The 23246-nt window shown below is 37.2% G+C and overlaps 1 protein-coding gene across 3 annotated transcripts in view; it reads right to left on the bottom strand.

Moving 5' to 3' along the window:
- Positions 1-3760: 3760 nt before the first annotated feature.
- XRCC5 (X-ray repair cross complementing 5) overlaps positions 3761-23246 on the bottom strand; it is a gene marked incomplete at its 3' end in the record, with an annotated part of 49612 nt that continues 30126 nt past the window's right edge. For 2 of the 3 annotated variants that reach the window (XM_084209275.1, XM_084209276.1), the window contains exons 15-21: positions 22372-22462; positions 20874-20943; positions 13502-13611; positions 12923-13019; positions 10823-10890; positions 6054-6125; positions 3761-5254 (exon numbers count right to left, since the gene is read on the bottom strand). In XM_084209275.1, the coding sequence (XP_084065401.1) occupies positions 5240-5254; positions 6054-6125; positions 10823-10890; positions 12923-13019; positions 13502-13611; positions 20874-20943; positions 22372-22462 (523 nt within the window). Of the gene's footprint in view, positions 5255-6008; positions 6126-10822; positions 10891-12922; positions 13020-13501; positions 13612-20873; positions 20944-22371; positions 22463-23246 lie in introns of those variants that run through there. The other variant, XM_084209274.1, reaches the window with a different exon arrangement.

Raw genomic sequence — 23246 nt, 5'->3', positions numbered from 1 at the left:
GGCCATTTTTTCACACTGCAGATGTACTCACTCCATGGGGAGAGAACATCTGTCATTTGACTACTTGCATTAGCAGGCTGGAGAAGGCATTCTCATACATCCCAGTCATATAAAACTCCAGCAATCAGGAACTAACAGCTATTTTACCTTTCTTTTCCTAGCATTATGTCTGATCCACATGCTTCAGGCAAAAATATCTGCACCACAGTTGGTCTCCTCAGGGGCTTGTGCTCCCCTTATGCATTGTCTCAGACAGCAGACAGAAAACGTTTCTAGTTATACCCTACATTGGAGGTATTTCTGTTTTCTGATAATATCTTGAAAGCTGTAAGATTCACTCCCTTCTGGAGGAAAAGAAAATGACAGCTATTACTGCCTATTATTGTACATTAAAATAGGAAGAAAGGATGACACAGAGTTGGAACTCAGTGAGACCATGAAGAAAAACAATCCTTTGGTTTGATATATTTAAAGCAACAGTGAATCTATTTCCATGGTCAACCTAGTAATTTCATTATACAGTCCCCAGACTCTTACAGCAGTCCATACAGCTGATTTAGTGTATAGGAAGGGGTCCTAAGAATTAATACACCAGTAAATATATATGTGATCAAATCTGAGTAGTTTTTAGTGGTGCAGAATAATTCATTATTTGGTAACAGCAAAAAGTACTGTATTTCAGGTTCCTGCCAAAAGAGGTGCTTTTGATGATCATCTGTTGAGACTTGTACTGGGGAAGCATCAGAAGGAACAGAATTAATTTTACTATGTCTTAGTCATGCTGTCTTCACAAAGTTTATTGGGAAGAAGCAGATTAATTTCTATCCAGCTTAAGTCACTAAAGTACAGTATGTGCAGAGTCAGATGAGCAAAGAGTCTATTTTAAGGCACTCATCTCACAGATGCACTAAAGTTATTCCGGTTTGTAAAAACAAAATTGAGAGGTTTTCTAGTTCCTGTTTAGTTCTTCTATTTTCATAAAAGCATGCACTATTCCAGAACAGTAGAAGAGGGAAGGTAGAGTGGGACATAATCTTTCCACTTACCAAAACTTGCTGCATGGAAAAATATGATCAAACTTTAGGCTAAGCTTTGTTCAAATGTTTTCTAGGTAATTTTCCTGTAAAGAGTATCTCTATGCCAATTTTTTATGCAGAGTTCAATGTGAGCTTTGATCCTTTGGGAAAGATAAGAGAGGCTAAAAATCACAGCCTTGCCTTTTTCAATATATCTATTTCAGACCTTCATATCAGAATATGATAGTATTACAAAAGAGAACTTCACCTATTCTGGTTTCCTTTATTTTCTTTAATATATGGTAATCTATTGCTCTAAAATTTTCAGGTTCAATAATCACAAGAAAAGAGCCCAAACTGGTACAGAACTTGTAGAGCTGCCCTCAAAACAGTGCAGAGAAAGGCTATACACAAACTCCACCCCTAGAAAGACAAGTCACTTCTTGAAGAAGTCAATGCTGCATTACTCTACCAGCACCTTTAAGTGGTGAGGGATTGTTGAAAAAACTGTTTTTTCTATGTGGTAGTTCTTCAAAGAATTAAGAAAGAAAAGCCTGGGTGGGCCTCCAGTCCCCTGCTAGTACTGGGAACATTTTGAGTTTTTAAAAATTCTTTGTAACCCACATCTCAAAAGAGACACAAGAAAACTTGGAAGTTTCCTACATCTGACATTCACAAGTGCTCCCAGCACTGAGCTCCATTACTGTAATGGTACCAAGAGAAGAATGAAGATGGAAGGGGAAAGGAAGCAAAGCTGAAAATTTAGTGGAAATGAGTTTTCCACTGTCACAAACCAACAGCTAAATTAAAGTGCTTATTTCACACTGACAGTGGTGAGGCTGAACAAATCCAAACTCACCATTACAAGCACAGCAGCAACATCTACCAGTGTATTTGCCAGCTTAGCAACATGCCAAGTCAAAACTCTTCTTTCCAGATTATCCCCAACCCTACTGAGATCACAAGGGAATTCCTCCCTTGCCTTTTATCATGTGCAAATGCAGACTATAAAAATGGCCTGTGTCTTTAGAATTCACAACTGAGATAACTGCTTTTCCTTCCTCATTTTCTAATTCCAAAGATCCTGCTGCAACATCAAACAGACAATTCTGTCAAAACCCAAATACCAGGAAAGTTAGAAAGACGTAAATTCACTCTGGCAACTAAGAGACCACAGTGCAGCAGAGCAGGTCTCTTCACATTAAAAGTGTTTTGATGGCATGTGTAATACTTCTGTGCCACATTCCAAGGACAGAGATGAAGCCTTGCTTTCAGAATTCTCCAAACATGTTGACATCACACTATTGACCTGACATTCATTTCAACCTGATTAATATCACACAAATCACAAGTCTTCAACTATGTAACATTCTAGAAGTTATTTTTATTACTGTGGCATATTGACAACTGTCCAAGAGGACAAATTTCTTTTCTGAGTACAAAAGGAATGAGACCAAACTTGAGAACTGCGTAACAGGTAGCAGACCCCCCCTACCCAATGACAGACCAAAATGCTTTGTGCAGAATTGATATAGCCTAGACACTTATAGATTCACAGTATATTGTAACCTGAAGAGTCTTACTCTTCCTCTGTGACTCCCAAACCCAGTATTTTGTCCTTTTCTGTGGAGTACTCTCAGTTCCATGCTATGGTCCCAGCTCTCTCACATAATATTTACACTTTCTGGTATAATACTTTTGGATATTCTCCACCTCCCAAAGTCCATACTGCAAAGTATTTTTTTTAGCCCACACCCCTCTTCTAATTAAGGAAGAGAAGTCTTGAGAGTCTTCTTTTTTGTAGATGCTCTGATAATTTCTCTGCCTATAAAGTACATTACAAGGAATGTCCTGCTGCTGGCAGGAAAACAAATGCACTTTATGTTTCCTTTATAGCTGCTTTTGAAGTGGACAACTAGCTGCTCTAGTGCTTCTGAGGACTGGTCAGTGTAGCAACTGAAAATGAGAATTCTCAGTGTAAACAGCGAGTCAGCCTACTAAACAGTAAGTCAGACTTTGTAACTGAAAATGTGAGCTTAAACTAAATGCAAGATCTCTTCCAGTCATTGAATGAGAACCTGAAAACTGGCCCTTGCCAAAGAACAAATCAGGCTGCTAATCTGACAGACCCTCCTTAAGATCAGAAGCTTCTGAAGACTGAACTCAGAAGCCTGGGCAGAATGAAAGATGCTCTTCTTGCCTTCCAAGAATTAACTTTTATTTACTTTGAGTCATAAATTCTCATTCCTCTTCTCAGTACTAGCAACTCAATCACCACACTGAGCCTACCTGTACATACTGTGCTGTACAGGTAGCAAAAAGATCTATGCAGCAATTCTCCATGAACTAAATGTGTATTCCTTGACAGAAGCAATACATTCTAGAAATGCGGTCAACTAAATCAAGAGAAACAAAGTAACTCCATATTCTGGTCACCAGGTTCGATATTCTGTGTGGTCTTGACCCAAGATTTTCTCATAATCTCTGCAACACAATAAAAACTACTTTACTAGGGTGTTGTAAAGTTTAGAGTTTGTAAAGAATAGGACAGATATACTCTGCTTCTGTGGAGGGATTTTGATATTCAATGTTTGCATTGTAGGCCCAGAAAAGGGGCTTTTGATTGTTTCCTTTAGGCACTGCATAAGTAGTCACCTGATTTTAGCAAACATGGCTCTGAAGACAAACCCTGACCTTTAAAATATTTTTATTAAACAAAAAAAAAAATAATAAAGTGTAAAAGAAACCCCCAGCCAGGATACTCCATATATTGGCCTTTAAAACACTGATCAAATAATCTTTATTTACAGTTGAGAAAAATATCTTCTGGTGATACAAAAGCTATAAAGATCGGCAAAAATCACTTGCTCCCAGCCATCTGCATTTGAGAAATGCTTTCAACTCAGTCAGGATAGGATGTAAGACAGGTTGCTGTGTAAGGAAGTAGGGGCAAAAAACAATTGCTATTTTCCACACAGGAGCTGTTGGCCACTCTAAAGTGCAAATTTTAGCATTTTGCAACTACAGATCATGATTTTCCCTTTTTTTGTGATCTTAATACCATTTTGCACAGTACATTTATACATTTATAATAATGAAGCAACAGCTTTTAAAGGAATGAATCTGGTTCTAAGAGACAAGCATGTGTGAAGGTGTCATTACTCTTCAGCTCTGTAATCAGACTTGAATGTCTCTTTCTAAGCAGTATTTGACTAGTTTGGATTGCTGTGTGTAGACTCCATCCTGGTTACCAGTGTTAACCATTATCACTTACCTATCCCAGCTGTCAGTGTACAGCTTTGAGGGATTCTTCTGATCTGGGTTAGCAGTTCTCAGCAGAGTATGCAATGGACAGAGAACTGATCCATTCTCCTTTTAGCACCAGGAGCATCTACAGTAACTGTACTAGTTAGAAGTCTAAAAAAAAATCAAAGCTCCCAGCACATGAAACAGGAAAATGTGTCGCAGAAAGGGACAGAGACCTTGGGCTGCTGCTGAGCTGACAGGATAGAGAACCTGTAGTACACAGAAGACCATAATTACTGATCTGGGGTCAGTGTGGCAAAATCAGCACACCTGGCTCTGCTGTGTGCTTTAGATTCTGTTGTGTATTTCAAACTATTAACTTGCAAGTCCCTGACCTAGAATTTTTTCCCACAAGCCTCTGTGGTGGTTTTCATGGTGCTTTGTTGGATTTTTTTTTTTTTTTTGCTCTATCTTGTTTTTTGTTTATTTGAATTGGTTGCTCTTTTTAAAGCATGAAAATAAGAGACTTTTTCCCTTCTGTAACAATAAATCTATAGGGTTACCTCCACTAAATATTCAGTAGTACCTGGCAACCTTGCTGTGACATTTCTGTCTTCCTTCCCAGGCAATGCAAGAGGAATTTCAGGCACCAGAGCAGATTCTCATTAAATCTAGTAGTGTTCAGCTAAAAGCAATACAAAGGACAAGCTAAACTCAGTTCTAAAGAAAAGAAGAAAAAAAAAAAGATGCCTTAAAGGTATCATTATTGCCCAAATACTTCAGACAATTTCAATCTTCTGTTCTAGTTTTGAAAGTCAGATGCCATTTATACCAGCTGGAAACGTTTCTGGGATTTCTGCTCTCATTTGAGAAAATAAAAATGGATGTACTGTCTTCTCATTAGCATTTTTTTTGTCCCCATCTCACAGAGCCATCTCTTCCAAAACTTTGCTTCCACAGTCACCATATATCACCGGTCACATCATGTCCAGCTGCAAACAGAAGAAACAGATTTGAAAGAAGCAGCACTGAAGTTATTTCTTACATGTGTTTAGTGCTGAGAAAACCAAGCAAATTTAGAAATCCTGGTTTATCATGTAACATAAATAGGTTGCACAGAATTCAGTACTAATATTCTATAAAGTCCAAAAACAAACTGAAAAATCTCATCTTCACATAATCATATGTGCAATTTATAGATTTTTAAAAGTACAGTCCAAATGTAGAAATCTGTCTGTTATCGAAGCTTCTTTAAAACCATCTACACCATCAGCTTAAGCCTTGGAGACAGATTTGTAATGAGTCAGCCTGTAAAAGATGGCTAAAATATTTATTAAAAAACCTGATATCCTTGAATTTCAGCAAGTCTATATAGAGAAGTTTAATTTAAAAGATCAAAACATCTTTTTAAAAATGTTTTTGAGTTTTCAACCCACATAACTAGCAGTTCAAGATCTACAAACCTTTTAAAAAGCTATTATAGTAAATGACACCAATCCATTGTTAAATGACTGGCTCACTGGCTCTTTTGAAGCATATTAGAGGACACACTTCACCCCTGTAAACACCTATGTTACTACATCACATAGTATTTGCCATCATGAAATTACATACCTGGCTAACTCTTACAATAGCAAGAAAGTCATTTCATGTGGCTCTTCTGATTCAATTCCTTAGGTGGTTTTCTAAGCCATGCACTCTAATATCTACTGCTTTAAGAAGCATTTGGCTCTCTCACTGCACCTTTCACTTAATTCTAAAGCCACACCACAACAACTTCATGGTACTCACCAGATCATCAACATCACCACCTTCATCTGTAGGAGGCAGAGTTTCCTTTTTCTGTTCTTTTGGAGCCAAGAACTTAAAAAAAAAAAAAAAAAAAAAAGCATTTATGTGATACTGACAAAACTGAGAGCCTTTAATTTTAATTAACAGAATGCCTTCTCTGTATATCAAAACAAAGCCACCTGAAATTAAAAATCAGGAATGAAGTGTTTTCTGGTTTCCACCTTCCAAAACCATATTAAACAACAAAACACTTTGTAAGACTTGCTCTTAAAGGATTTTATGGTGAAGTGTGTCAACACCAGACATAAGGATATGGTTCTTGAGACAACACACTGTTAGGCTGCAGAGAACCCTGTGATAAGGAGGCTGCAAATATTTTTCCCTGGACTCAGGGGGAGATAAGAAAGATGCATAGAAGAGAAATCATTTGAAGTCTACTAAGACCACAGAAACAACCTCAGGCATAAGAAGTTTTTGAAACACCAGTGCCTGCAGCCTAGGACTATACATTTTTCTCTACCCATCCCTTTTTGTCCACTGTCAGATGGGATTCTGGATTAGATGGAAATTTTATCCATTTCAGTTTGACCAGGTTTATGTTCTTCAAAAATATTGTGTGTAGCTATTCTCAGGGATAACAAAATAACCCCAATGATATGAGTACATACATGAGGGTGACCAAGGGCTTCTTTGAGACATTTCCTACACACAGCATTCTAGTTCTGTGTTGAATTTATAAGCTTCCCCATTTAATTCAATTAACATTTACAAAATGAACAAAGATATGAATTTTTAAAAAAACCCTCTAACATGCAAGATGGTTAGAATGCCAGTCTTAAAAATGGAAAATTCATTATGTAAAATTACATTGCCGTAGTTGCTGATACAACTCACCATATGCTCTTCACTTAAAGCATGACATTCATAAACAGAAGAGAAAGGTAAGTTGGCTCAGATACTATAAAAACTGAAATCAAATATACAGACAATATCTGGAGTACAACCACCTCCAAATTTTTTCACAGATTTTTCTCTTAGCCTAAAAAAACCCAAAACACTAAATGGTAGGGAAAAAATGGCAATACTTAACTCTTACTTAAAAAAGCATCCTGTTGTCTACAAATCCTAGTTACTACTTTTTTACCAATATTCTTAGTATAAAATATTTTTTTTTATTATTATTAAAATGCTCCAGAACAAGTATACAGAGCTAGAAACAACCCTGCCCCACAAGAAAACATAGGCTTGAAGCTAACAAGAAAAAGCCACATTCCCAGACTTGGAGTCCTGTCATCCTTAAGTCAGAAACAACTTCACTATAGCTCCAGATGATGAAAGAGAACAGCTAAGCAGAAAAAAGCCACATTAAACAGGCTATAAATACCTGCTTAGATAACTCTTTTGTGCTCCTAAAAAGGGAGCTGCTGTTCAGCTGGGGACTTCAACTGTATCAACCAGAGAGGTTGTGTAAGAGGCCATGGGATCCATCTCAACATCATCCATCTCTGAGGCCATACATTCGTTGTGTGAAAAGCTTAAACATTATTTTAATAAATAAAAGATTCTGATCCTTCTCTAGAACCCCAGTGACAGCTTTAGGCATGGGGTAAAACTCTGACTTTCCTGTTGCATGCTCTAGGATGAAAAGCAAATACATCATGTTTGGGTAACACCAACAACAGAGGACAGGTGACCTCTGCCTCATCGTCCCAGTGACCAAAGGTCAGACCTTTCCCACATCCTAAGCAGCAACATCCAAGAGAAACATAGAAATCTCACTCCACAAACAACATTCATGTTCTAACATGCTGAGTTTAACTTATCATAGAGATTCTGTAGCGGAAAAAAAAAGAAAGGCAGGGAATGTGACAGAAGGAATTAGAATTTCAGGTCGCTGTACGTCTGTTTATCTTTTTTGCTGCAAGAGTTCCTTATCTAGTAGTAATATAAAGCACATACTATGAAACTAAAAGCTAATGACATTTGATAGCTCTGAAAGGCTTTTTGTGCCAGATCAAATTTCCTTTTTTCACATTTAATTAAGAGTCAATTGGTATTTCTGGAAGTAGCACATTTTTCAAAATTTTTACAATCAGCTTTCTCATGCTAAATTATGCAAAGGAAGCTAAAAGCTAGAGAAATGTACAATGAAGATTTGCAGTAAATTGAAACCTGAAGTTTCCATCAAATGCTGAACATCCAAAGTTGGGTATTTTTTTCTGAAAACCTGTTTTACATTTATGCAAAAGCAAATTACATATAATAGCTGTGCTGAAACCCATTATCTTCCCCAAAGCAACCAGAAAAAGCACTTGACATTCCTGCTCTTTTAACCTACCATCCTCATGCTCTAAAAAGAATATCTTCACTATTACAGAGAAAAAACAATTTTTTTTTCTCAGTGATAGGAAAATATGCATGCATGATCTACCTCAAGCAAAAAGAAAAAGGAAAGTTTGACCTGTCTAATAAGCAGCCTGGTAAGTCTTCCTTTTTCCTACAGACAGCAACCCTATAAAACTGTAATCTTACAGACAAAACAGTCTTGAAACTACTAGCAACTAGTAAACAGCATGTAAGAAGAAAGGCTTTTGTGTCAAAAAGGACAACACTGACAGACAACCCCATGCTCTACAGGCTTGCACATAACCTCTACAGAGGTGAAGAAAACTTGCACTTTACTCTGTTGGGAGATATTTGAAAAAATCCAATATAACCCTTAAGTGAAAGGTATCACTTTCAGTACAGAAAATAAATGAGCCACTTTTGCAATCCTTGTACACCTAGGAAAATGCTGGCTTTGTATCACACAGGAAAACTGTGGCAGGGTTTAACTGGACCAAAGAGGACTAGATTTTATACCAGCCCCACAATACCAAGATAAAATATTTTAACCCTGCAGATCTTACTCCAAGAATACGCAGTCTTGCAGTTTCTTATGAAAAAGTCATATGAGGCCTTAAGGGCAATTAGGGTTCTGGGCTTGGATTTGGACAGTGAGTGGGGAGATGGTTATCTAGTGAATATCTGGAAGTGCCAACTGCTTAGTTAGCAAAGAGATGCAATCCAATTACTCTGGTAGTTAAGGTAACTGCCATCTCAGAGAACTCTGCCAGAAAACTGATTTCATGCAATATCTTGTATTTCTCCAATTTAATGGGAAGATGTGGCTATTGTATGACCTTCAATCACAAAATAGATTCCTGTATTGCAATATGTGGTGATTGCAGGATGATGGCAAACAGAAATGCAAATTTGCAGTCAGTCTATAAATGCCTTCTCCAGCTTAGCTTGGCAGCTGTGAATCCAGTCCTTGATACTCTATCATTTGTGCTGCATTCCTATGCAGGCACAGTATTTTTTAGCCACCACAAGCTCACAGGGAAGACAATGGTATGCTGCAAGGTCTTTGTGGTTAGTAGAGATTTCCTTAAGGAACACTGGCTATTTCACACAGCATTAGCACATTTTTTGAGCATCAGTGGTAGTTTCAGACTAGAAAGTACAGCTCTCAAGAACATTTTTGTCTTAGGAAGTTTCCAAGTAAATTCATAGCACTTGAAATAGATAAAAAAGACTGATACTCTTTAAAACCACCACTGGGGGCAAAGCTGCTTTTCACATTTATGTGTAATGATAAATAGCCAGTAGGTCCTTCACATCTAGAAAAATCATCATACTCTGTCATTCACATCCTGCACATGTGCTCAGCTTTCTGGATTCCTAGTTTTTTAGCTTTTCATTTTCATGACACTTCTGTGCCTTCTTCACCTTGAGATAAATTGTTACAGATGAAAAAAGCAGTTTCTAAAATACAACCTTTTTCTACTCATTAACTAAATCATAGGGAACCTACGTCTACCCACTTCTGCCTATTGCTTACAGAAGGCCTGGAAGCTGCAAAAATCAATGTGGCATCTTTTATAAAAGCTACTTCTCTGCAAAATGGTGATTTTAGACAGTTTTACCTTTGGGGGGGGGGGTCTGTGATACAAGGACCTTTCTCCTAAACTAGCAGCCTGATACAAAAGCATCCATCTTATCCTCTCCACACAGTATCATTTTTGACAGCAGCTCTGAATTCTGCTTCCTTCCAAAGAGGAGGCACCATTCTGCCTGTTACAATTCAGCCCTTTGTAACTGGGACATCCTTCATTCACCACTGTAGTTACTAAAATGCTACATATCTGTAGAAATTATACCTGTAAATAATCTAAAACTCCCATTTCCAAAAGGATCTAATATGGTCACCAGTAATACCCCCAGCATCATGTATGATGTCCACCCATCCACAAAAGCTGCATAAAGTGAAAATATGGGTATCACTGCATGTATGGTGAAAATTAGCCTCAACAACTTGAATTGCTGGAGTTCCCAAAACCTTTTTTAAAAAGTAGCAGATTTTTAAACTTGTGCTACCAGTGAGAACATATTTCTTTCTGTGAAGTTCAAATAGTGATCTTACATATGTAAATAGCACTCTGCTGTTCCATTACACTGAGTTGCTCAAGTTCCTATTCTTTGTAGAGGATATTTTCAGATCATTTCAATACATGCTACTTTTTAAAGACCAATTACAGTAAAACTTGTAGAACATGTCAAGGTATTTTTGCTCTGGAATGCAGAAGTTTCAATTGTGTGGCAAATGAACATTCTTATTTCTTCATATGGATCTTATTTCATTCAGCTGAAGATTTATCCACGTGAAAAAGTCTTCAGTTCCACAGCAAGGGCTCTATACAAACAGATGCTCATTAAAAAAACGATACCTTCTCAGCCTCTTCACCTGTCACCAAACTTCCTTCCGCTTCATCTTTACTGATCAAAGAAATCCTTTCTGAAAAAAAAACCCACAAACATAAAAATATCATTAGAAGGCTTCCCAAAAATTCACCTAATGTTAGAAGTGAAAAAAATGTTCCACATTCCAACTTCTGAATGTGTCATCATCACCAGCAAAAAAGAGAGTATCACTCAAAGGAAAATGTGACTTGCATAAATGAGTCAACTGGGATATAAAATATGATATAAAAATAAATTAATGAGCATATTCATAAGCTTGTGGAAGTATCCATTTAGGAAACTGCTAATATTGTGACAATCAAACTAATGAGACACTGAAATCACAGATCACAGATGAAAAGATGAAATCCTGAAAATCTATTAGATACTGCACTTTTAGTCACTCACAGCATGCTCTTAGGTCCTCAGAAAAAATTAACTCTTAGCATTCAGACACTTGTGCTGTGATTACTTAGGCTGACTACCTAAGTGCTGGTCCTGCCCCACTTTGCTCCTTGGTTGTGCCAGCAGGACCACCCTGTGCAGTGATATCCCACCCCCCAAAAAAAAACCCTTCAAAAAAAATCTCAATTTATTTTGACCCCAATATTTCTTCCAGCCTAGTTCATCACTTGGCCATACAAATGTGCTTGTGCCTGAATAAGCAGCTGCAGGGGTGAGAGCAAAGAATAGGAGATTTATAAAAATTTCAGCAGCAGTGTAAGTGTAGAATCACCTTCATGTGCCCACAGAACCACATGGGCAGGGTTTCATGAAACAAAGGAATCTGTCAAACAGATCTGCCTTTCTTCTGAGCCACTAACTCATTGACTTACATCCATCTTCTTTTGGTGATGGCAGTCACTCACGACAAGACCCAATGCACATCACACTTGGTCGAAAAGAGGGGATGGATCATGTGGCAAGAATGAGAGAAAACAGAACTTCTGCTCTTGTTAGCAGCAAGTAAAAAGCAATTTCAGCTGCCTACTGAGAACAGCCAGACTGTGTGTTAAGCACCAAGATTTCATTTCACCATGTTCTCAAAGAAAGATAATCTATGCTGTATGAAAATATCATCTCTCTTTGTATTTGTTTGTTTGATTTTTTCCTCAAAAACGTACTCCAGTTTGTCAAAAACTCTGATTTATACTAACTAAAAATTATTCATGGCTTTGAAAGATCCAAGTTTGCTATTTTCAAAGTTTATTGGTTTCTTTTTCCAAATTTATACAGAGACAGTCCCCTACAACACTACTGAATATAATATTCTTGTCAGTGTTGTCCTGTCCTGTTTTTTCACATTGCTAAGCAAATTCCCATCCTGTAATTCAAGTTGGACAAAGTAGACATTACAGCATGTCTGGAGTTCATCACTTTGAATGGTACTACACAAAATCCCAGCACTGCATTTTATACCATGCACCCTTAAGAGATACAACTGGGCATTTAAAAGATTTCCTTAGCATTGGATCCAATTAAAAACAAGAGTATGATGTAAAAGATTTTTTTTTAGTCTGCTACATTTTTCTATTTGTGAAAATGTTCCTTTATTTATCACTTGTGTAGTCTCTGAATGTCTCTTAGAATGGTACTGCCTTGTATCTCCCAGTTTAATCATAGGTAGGTGTCATATTACCACATATTCTGTCCTTCAGGTTACTTAAATACAAGATGATCAGTGACACATTTCAACACTATCTATGACTTTTTGGAAGCCTAAACTGCAAGAATCTTTTTATAGCTCTACTGCATGAGTTTTTTCCATTTATTCTGAAATTCAGCTGAAATTGTGTCTTCTCCTTACCCCATAACATTTAATTTGTCTCTTCTTCCACAATTAATTTACAATTTCAACAAGACTTGGCAATATGTTATGAATAACTCTGATATGAAACTATTAGTGCAGAAAAGGAAAGGAAGCTGCAACATGAAAGTTGTTTTTTTTTTAAATAGCTGTAGGAATGAAGCATATCAAAATGCTGCAGTGGGGTTAGTTTAAGTGCCCCACTGCTAATGAAGTTCTCCTTAATGGATAAATGCAATACAGCTAGAAATTGCCTAGTGTTTTTTTAATGCCATCCTACCTTGTACCATGATCTCCCAGAAATCAGATAAGGCTTTATCTTCCAACTTTGATTTCAATGCCTGCAGAAAGTCATTAAAGCACTGCACCTTGGACAGCTGAAAAAAAGGCAACAGCAACCGTAAGCAAGAAATATTAAAGCAAGCTTAATTCTTCCTGAAGTCATTTAACATGGTGAACACAAAAGTCTCTACAGAATTTGGATTTTATTTCTATTGAAACTGTGAGTTCTAAGGAAAGGTGAGCCACAAAAAGCGCCTCTCAGAAAGCTAGAAAGACTTTCTTGTAACTAGCTTTGTTGAAGAAGAAAATTGTAGGATTGCACTTTTAACTAGCACATGCATCAGGTCGTAGGCCCTTACAGGCTTTATGTTTAAACAAAAACAAGCAAGTAATACCAGAGAGGCTAGTCCCCATTCCAGTAACCATAAACCCCCCCCCATAAAATGCAACTCTATTTCTAAAATTTGAAACATATTTAAAGTTAAATTCTTTTTGCTGCAGCAATAAATTATCAAGCAAACAGGCCCATCCTGCCTCTAATTTGAAAGAGGTAAGAGTATTCACCCATGAACATTACCTTCATGGCCTCCTCTCTAAAAGCTCTGATACAGTCAATCCCTTTCATGTAGTACTGGGAACCTTTATTTTCCAAGAACTGATCAATGCGGTTTATCAATTGCTGACTCACTGGAAGACAAGGAGAAATAAACTGATAAATAAATAAAGGAATACACACTTTCAAGGGAAAAAAACCCAACTTTTATATCTCTCTTTTTCTACTCCACAGGCACCTAAGTAGTTAATCATACCCACACTGCCTCAAGCTATCCAAGTTGATAATTGTTATATAAGCTAGTGACAATAATTTCAGCCGCTCTGGAAAAGCCAGATATACTAGGAAGAACCTCAAGCATGTCCAAGGCATACTTTCCCCTGAAAGCCAAGAAAAAAAGCAGTGGCCTAACTTGTTTGATAAAAATTTGGAATCCTAAAGCTTAGGGAGGTTAATGTTCTACAACACAAGTGTATCCCCTAAACATTCTTTGCAATTGATGTGTATTTCAACAAAAGCATTAACTTTATAAAAAAGGTGTAATAATGTCAAACCAGTATGTGTGACTGCAGTTAAAAGACCTTGCTGCTATTGACATCAGAATATGTCCTGTCTCTTGTACAGGTAGTTTGATAATTTTTTATCAGAGCAAAGAGTTTTATTATTATAGAGATTATAAATTGTGCATGCCTGACAGAAAGAAGCAGAGGTAAACAGAGAGACCTGTACCAACAAGAAGGGGAACACCAGTTTTAGCCTTACTGTTGAGGTCCTAAAAGGTAGGTAGCTGTAAACCACTGCAAACAGACAAGAGAAAACATCACCCGAGAGTTCTGCAAATCCCAACTAATTTCTGCTACATTGTAGTAATTTACTTTCTCTTCATGTTTACTTAACAGTTAAGGAACTGTCCAATTTTACCCTCTGGCAAACACCTCAGCCAGGGAAAAAACAAGTGGGAGGAGGATACAACAGCAATCTATAAACTCAGAAGCATTGTGAAAAGAATGAATAGGGAGTTGATAGTGCCCTGCCTCTCTCAAAACAAGAGCCAAGACTTGGGTTAAGAACAAATAATAAAGCAGGATCTTTTGAAACATGTATCAGCAGTTAATCCCTTTACCAAAGCCTGATTTAAGTTTTAATAACTTTAAAATGAACAAATTCTTAGAATTCTTAAAAGAGGATGTCTGTAAGGGGAGATTACCCGTGTTGCTGCCATTGAGGAAAAAGATTCAGGTAAGCTTTCTGACCAAGTCACAGCATCTGCCTGTCCTGTTCTTGTACTGTTAAAGACCAGTCAGTGGATTAGCAGAACCTTTCCTCTGACCTATAGCCCTTCCCAGCTCCAGATGTTATGGGCATAGGCATCATTTCAAGAATCTCAGCTATGAAAGCATCAACAAAGAAAATCACCTGTCAGAGTGGGGGAAGAAACAAGAAGTAAACACACCAAGGAGGAGACATTGTTTAAGTCCTGTGTTCCACTCTGCTCTTGCGAGTATGCACAGCACCAGCTGTTGCATCATTTTCTATAAAATGCCTAATTGAACTGAATCTGAAGGACAATATCTCTGCATAGTGTGAAACAAGGCATGTTTGATATTCTCCCACTAGGTTTTGACAGTTTCTAGAAAAAGAGGCAGATAATGGTTCTGCCCAACAGCAGCTACAGCACAAGAAAGTGCGCTAAAGCGCCTACTGTGCCAGAGGTAATCAGCTCACTCTCTATTTATTTCACCAGTAGCTGACAAACTAAATTGAAGTCTAACTACTTAAGCTTCCCAAGTTAAGTCAGTCCATTTTTTTCATGGTTAATGATTTTCTCATTAAATGTTCTAATTTCTTATGAATTGCACTAATAAAAGCAAGTCCTGCTGGTGTTTTCACTGGTGGTGGTGTGTTTTTTTAAACACTGCCTTCTCATTGATGTGTTAAATTAAAACCCCAGGCACTATAAGGGTGCAATAAAAGTCTTTATTGTCAGAAAGATTCCAGCATACTATTTGAAATTATCAGACACTCTACTACTTCTTTTGCATTTAATTTTTTTAAAAATCCCTTTCCATTTGATTGCCCTGGAAGCCATCGGAAGAAAAGACTTTCTTGCTACTGACTGTGAGATGCTTCCTTTTGAAATCTGTTGTAAGGAACCAAAGGAAACCTGCAATGTTTTACCAGGCACTGAGAGTCCATAATATAGGCAGCAAACAGGTTACATGGCAACAGTATTTAAAGTCACATTCCTCTAACATCCTGAAGTAGCTGGGCTAAAAACTTGATTCTGTCCATTTGGTTTCCCTTAAATATTAGGCCAATGACAGGTGAATCTAAAATAGACAAACATTCCTATGCTCTGATTAGACTACCAAATTACTTCAGGGGGCCAAAAGTAATACTAAAGACAGAAGATAAGGATTATAGCAGGAAATTCTTGAAGTGGTTCCTGTTCCTTTACACTTCTAATCTGAGAACTTCGTTGATTTCCTGCTGCCTTTTCATTAGTCTGAATCTTTGGGTTTGGATGCAGCAAAAAATAGATGTCCCTGTTTTTGGAGCAAGGCATGTTCTGCATAAAGATGTCTTTTTAACTAAGCTGTGATAAGCATTAACTCTAACGTGTCCCAGACAAATCTCAGGCATTGAGGTTGTGAAGAGCAGGCCCTTGATTTACAAACCGACAGCCCATTCAGGCCACTCCTGTGTAATTGTAACTTTTTTCTTCTCTCCCAACTTTCCTCACTCCACACACATTTGAAGACGTGAACTAACAACAGACTTCTACATTTTGCATTAACTGGAATTTCCAGCACACCTAACAACCACCACATTCTGCAGAACATCCCATCTCCCCTTTCTACTGTACCTGACTGGTTAGATAACAAATATAGTTATTAAGGGTTAGAGAACTGCAGGGAAAAAAAAAAAATCCCAGAATAGAAGATCTTTTCATTCTAGCAGAATTTAATCCCTTCCCCTCTGGCATTCAGATACATTTGCTACTCCAAAATACATTCACTAGTGCTGTCATTTCTTGTGAAATATGCCATGAACAATTATATTTACTTGTTATCTCTGAACAGCTACAGTACAGAAGTGCAGTTATATTTTCCTGTTTGTTCAGTTCAGCTCTTGGTTTTTATTACTATACCAATCAGATTACACAAGAATAATAGACAAAACTGTCTATTCTTACAGTCCAAGCTTGATTCCTTGGGGATCCCCCCCCCCCAAAAAAAAAAAATCAGGTTAAAAATTTCTTCCTTTAGACAAAAGACTCCCATTGTTAACCTTCTGATTTAAGTGCTGCTGCTGGTAATGATTTGTATTCATGGACAGTGCTTAAAGTGTGATTCACTGACAAATCACTTAAATCACCTGATAATTCATTTTAAAATACTGCTCTGTAAAATCTTTCTAGAATTGAGAAGAAGAAAGAAATTCTGAACTGAAAACTGTACTAATTTTCAAGGACCTCCTTTATCTTTAACCCAAGAAATAATAATTTTAAGACCAAGAGCTGTTGGCTGTTGAACTAATCCAGTACCCTATGAGGTGCTGCCCAGTTTTGAAATGGTGCCTCTAAATGTCCTGTGAGTATGAATCAGAATGATTGAGGCTGGATGTCTGAAGGACATATGACTCAAATCCCTGCTAAAAACGGGGTTCAATGTGGAACAGGTGCCTCAGTGCTCCACAGACTTGAGTTCTGTGTAGCTCCAAAGATGGAGAGCCTCAAAGTTCTCATGGGCCCCTTTTTATGTGTGAGCCCCATCATTGTGATCTCTACTATCCTTTTACCCGTAATATCTAATTCAAATTCTGTTTGTTGCAACTCAGAGCCTTGAGTCTCACCCAATCACTATGCCCTTCAAAGACAAACCTGGCTTGATCTTCCCTGTGAAGAAGATATACAGAAAACTTCAAAGTGATCTATATATTCAAGTACTTGGTTTGCAAAAACCCTTCTAATGACTGAATCATTTTCATCAAACCAGTCATTGCATTTGGCCTGCCTAGCATTAGAGCATAAATAGTCTCTGAAATATACAATAACATCCAGTAAGATAAAAATGCAGCCAACAAAGAATTAAATTAAGTATTAGCTTTTTAAAAAACTCTCTTAGCTCCAGAAAGGTAATTAACTCTACTTATTTCTACAGAAAATCTTGCAATAAAATATCATCCTTGTTCACATGCAGTTACTGATTCTTTCAGCTATATTTTTCTAGAAATGCCTAGGAAAAAGAAATTAACTAATTTACTATAAATATAGAAATGAGAGCTTAGTGCAATTTGTCTCTGGACATGCAGATTTCTCTCCCAGCTGAAAATCAGTAAGTAAAAAAAAGCTTTTTCAACATCATGTTGTCAGACAGGAGTACTGTAAGATGCAATAAAATGTGGCCTATAAACTCACACAGAAAATTTACAAATCAAAGAAAATACTGTGCATGTGTCAATACCTTTTTCTACTCCCCTGATTCTATCATATACAGAAGCCTATGAAAATACAATACAACACATCAGACATGATGTGCTCTCCAGAGATGCAGACATGGATGGAAACCTCCAAATAGGAGGATGAACTGGTAGTACGTGGCTACTCCCTTGGCATTACAAAGATGGTAAGCAGTGACTGCATTTTCTGAAGCCTTCTCTGAAGCCACGGCAATGAAAAAACTCATTGTACACACTTGGGAGCAACAATTAGATTCTACTCAGGTAAACTAATCTATTTTATGTGCAGTCATTGACAAAAACGTCAGAAGCTGTTATCAGGAGACATCTCTTTGTGATGACTCTACACTTGTGACTTGCTCAAAATAAGACCTGCATAACATCTCTCTGGCCATGAATGCAAATAAGAGAGGATGTCTAGAGGGGAACACAATTCTAGTTACATGAGCATCAGCATTAACCAGTAAGCTGAAACCATCAAACATATCTCACCATGTAACCCTTAAGCAGGTCCCTACTCTAATAAAGGACACAGTTTTCAGGTAAAACCAAAGTTGATTATTTCAGGAATTGAGTTGTGTCTCTAAGACCCCTACCAATCTTAAAACCTTTGACTTTCTGCAAATACTTATTTAGGCATTAGTGGCAAAGACCTCACACAGCATCAGACACAGACTAGCTTCCAGTTAAGACTTCTGCTATGAAAGGTACAAACCCTGATTAACACATCCCAGTGAGGGCACTGCAGGAAATATACTGGTAACTATTTTCAGTGATAAATATACCATCAGGACTTCCTACAAGCTGTTTCAGAAGAAAAAGAAAAATAATCACCTTGCCATCCTCTGGTACTGCTACCATTATAATTTTGGTGTGGGTGTGCCATTAACCTGCAGCTGAATTAAAAAGCAACTGTAGTGTCACTATTTAAAGTACAACTCTTCCTACTGCTACAACTTCTCTATCTACTAAAAAAAAAACCCACCTCCAATCAAACAGTTGAAAGGTCTTTCTCCTCCCAATGAAAGGACTGCTGTTATTTTAAAAAGTGAATGTAAGCTCTATTCAGTTAGGAAGACTGTAGCAGATGTTTTTTTAATACAAGAAAGAAAAACAGAATGCAACCTAGCAGTTCTCCTGTCTGCATCCTGACACATAAAATGCTACCCTTTTTACAAATAAGTATTTGAATACCACAGATTATCCTTTTCTGCAAAATTTTATATTTCTTATGTTCTAGCAGAGGGGAAAAATTTCATCATTAAATGACAAAATTATACCAAAAAACCCCTTAGAACCACTGAATAGTTTTAAGGCAGAATTTACTATTTACATAACCAAAGTGCAATACAGCAAGCCATTAAAAACATGCCTGCAATGTTCAATGTATTAAGCCACCTAAAAGGCTCTAAAGCACAAAAAGGATTATCCAGAAGAAAGAGATAATATGCAAAGTATGTTTTTATTTATAGCGGCTTCTATCTCTCCTTTAAATGGGTGACTGCACTACATTCTGTTTAACTACATGCTATCATTACAGAGCAGATCACAAAGAATAAAAGCAAATTGCTCAAAATTTCAGAACCTTCCAACCATGTACTGCAGTTACCTCCAGCCCAGCTACCCAGAACCTTCCAACCATGTGCTGCAGTTATCTCCAGCACAGCTACCAAGTGGACATATTTAAGCACTCTTTCTAGTTAAACCATCTTCAAGGGTAATCACTATGCTTACTTCTGCCTTAAAGCTTTCCTACATGATAAAATTTATCACCCTAACAAAGTAGTCAACTGTTTCACAGTTTCTGTGTTCTAATGTATTGTACAATGCTTTTTTTACTGCATATTAATACAGCTGAAATTTAAGAACTCAACTCCAAATATTTCTTCAAGAAATAATTTCTTCTGGGTCTAATGAAAAATCCATGTAAAAAAGCTAGCTAGCTGGCTTAGAGGCCTGGAAATTTTGGAGAGAAATAGCTATGCAGGCTTTAACAGGCTGTATCACAACTCCATATACTGCTAAACACCTTCCTGAAACTACATCCAAAAGGACCAAAGGTCTTGTTGAAATACCCAGTACCTCACTTAAGCACCTCTGCAAATCTTTCTTGGAAAAGGAATGTGACATTAATGGCTATTTGGCAGATCAGGTTTACTCTGCCACAACCTTCAAATCACCCTTTATGAGATAAAGGACCCTGTCTGTCTTATACATTCTTCTTAAGACACCTTTGGATTACAGCTATCTCTGTATAGCCACTCCAGTAGAAAATACCATACAAACCAATGATAATTTCATGGCATTTTCAGACTTAGGCCATGCAAGACAGTGCTTGACCTGTGCCTTGTGTTCTTTTTCATCTCTGAGAAGAGTCAGTGCACACAGAGCCTTCTCTCAACTTTCAGATTACAAATACCACCTGCTTATTCCACTCTGAATTCACCTGTGCATTTCTTTACAAGCAGTAAGAAATGACCTTTGCATGTGAGGATTTAAGTCCCAGGCATGAGAGTCTCTTTTTTGTTCATGCAACATGAGACAGGTTTCTCACACTCTGCACACCCACCAGCTCTCCACTTCAGGCCAGAAAGATCCTGGGAATGAGAAGCTGAAGTTCATCCTGAATGAGGCAGTCAGTGAATACCAAGGGGTCTTCTGTTAGAAACACCTGAGGGGTTGCTCAGGTGCCTCAGTGCAGCTGTCTAGTGCCTTCTTAGCCAAATACAGCTACCTGAGACTTTTAATGGGGGAAGGCAAGTATTAACACGGGAATTACAAATGACACTTTGCTTGGCTGAGTGGCACTACAAGCTAACCTGTAAATTCCAGAGAACTCACATTGAACTAGAAACTTAAGTTTAGACAAATAAATTGCATCTACTGAACTCTGAAGGTACTACTACTATAATTAAGATAGACAAAAGTCATTTACCATCTTTGAAGTCAGCATTTTTCTTCCTCACCAGAATTCGGAAATCTTCTGCTGAGTTAACACTGCCTACCTACAAAAGGTACAAAACCAATTCAATTGTCTTCCAATATCCATATCTTTCTCCTTGTCAGGCATTAAGAACCTTTAAATTTTTTTTTTTTAATTTTAATATGAGAACAGAAACTGTGTACTTCTCTGCATTCAAACTCAAAAATGCAAGTCTTATAAAGTGTGTTAATGCACGGTACTCCTGGCAAAGGTTGGCTATGAACTCATTCTGCTGCACTATTACAAGCTGGCCACTTCTCTAGTGCTGAGAGGACAGAAGCACAACAATTCATGTTATCTGCTAGTTCAGCATTGAGATCTTCTGCAGCACAGACCTCTTACACCTCTCTAATGTCACCAGATGCTCAGTGAGGAATGTGAGCTCCCAGGCACATGGGTACAGAATCAGTGGCTTGCCACTCCAATAGGCTCTCAAAATTAAAAAGCTTGCACTTAAATCATCGAGGCTTTCTGGCAGAATCTGACATCTTAAAGCCAAAGCTCTAATTGGGCATGCAAATGCAGAAACCTTTCAAAGAAACTAAAACCAGGTCAAATATAAATAAACACTGAAAAACAGATGCATTAACTTGAGGGGGAAAAAAACCCAACAACCATACATTGCTTAAAATTTCCTATAAGCAATCATAATTCTTCTACTTTTTTTTTTTAACGCTTTCTGTCAAAATAATTCATGTACTTGGCAAGAAGTTTGCTTGGTCTCACTGTATTTCTTTAAGACCTAGCAATGCCACTTTTCAGGAAATATCAGAAAATTATATTAGAAGTGCAGAACACTGAAATCTTTTTAGACTTCAAAATATTTTTATAAGTATCAAGAATGCTCTTTTTCAAAATTAACCTTAAAGAACAGCACATCTGAAAACAAGAAGTTAGCTCAATATTAATTATTTTTTAATAACAGGAAAACATCAAATAAAGGAAGGTGCACAGTTACAATACAGGTTTCACCTAAGCCATAAAATTGTAAGTTAGACATAGAGGGAAGATGAAGCCAAATTTCTGATTTAGACCCCCAATTAATGCAGAGAACAATGTCTAAAATCACAGCAATACTTTTGATTAAATACACAGAGGCAACTTCTATGTTGCAGAAGATATGAAAGACAGCAACAACAAAATTCAACCACTGAGCTCCAATTTTGTTTTCTTCAGATCCTCAGGCTTTCCTTTTAGAGTTCTAAACACCAGGAGAGAATTTTGTCCTAAAATATCCATGACTGATGGAAACTTGTGTTAACACATGCCTAAGGGCAGAGAAAGTTCTCTTCACAATCTCTAGCAGAGTCTCAAATGTACAAGTAGACAGTATTTCAGTCATGTTTCAGACAGAAACTATCCTTTTGTCAGGAATTCTGTATATTCACTACAATAGACTTAGAGAATTAATCTTCCCCTTTGATAAGGAGGTTTGTAAAAATATGCTTACAGAGGTGATATTGCCTTCAGCAAGTTTCATAAGGCTAAAGCTCTCTTCCTCATCTTCAATTTTTGGTTTCTTAAGGCTGGGTTCATCTTCACTGCAAATGAGAAGAACAAAAATGAATACAAATGCTTGAAGATGACTGTCCTGCCTACTAACTAGGGAGTCAATAAATTAATGAAATATACACTGAACTAAACTTCATTACATAACTGTTCCAAAATCAACACTTAAATGCCTTATTTTTCCCTTGGGCTGCACAAACCAGACAGTAGAAAGAGATCAAACTTCATCTTCACATACAAGAAAGGCATCACTTGTTGAAGATATGAGATTAGTACTGCCTATTTGAGGTGCAAATTTCCTTATACAGACCTTCTTCATCTTTCTAAATACAGAATATCTCCAAACACTTTATTTGTAACCTCTGTGTTGAGTTAGCCTTGATAATTTACAGTATATAACATGACATTTGGTATTTTCACTAGACTTTTTCTAAACATGACCTGTCAGTGAACATTCACCATTTTAGTAAGACATTAATTTACTGTTCAAACACAACCTGCTAGAGCCTGTCTTGGAATTTATAGCTAATACAAACCTGTTTACACAGTGGCTTTTGAGTCTAATGACCACTATTCTCCATCAGCACATGAGAGCTCTGTAAACTTCCACCCTGTATTTGTTAAAACCTGCTAGACAAACTCCAGTTAAGCAGATCAGAATTATCTTAGGAGATTTTAAGCTACATCTCAAAATACTTTCAAAAAACTAATATTGTTTATAAAAAGCTAATTGTGATTTTGGGCTACTTTCTTGCTATGTCCTTGCAGGTACCATAGAGCAAGGTGTACTTTCAAACTAGGAACTTAATTCTAACG

This window comes from Fringilla coelebs, assembly GCF_963513975.1.
Source record: "Fringilla coelebs genome assembly, chromosome: 7".
Lineage (NCBI taxonomy): Eukaryota > Metazoa > Chordata > Aves > Passeriformes > Fringillidae > Fringilla > Fringilla coelebs.
This window is presented reverse-complemented; position numbering and strand designations above follow the sequence as displayed.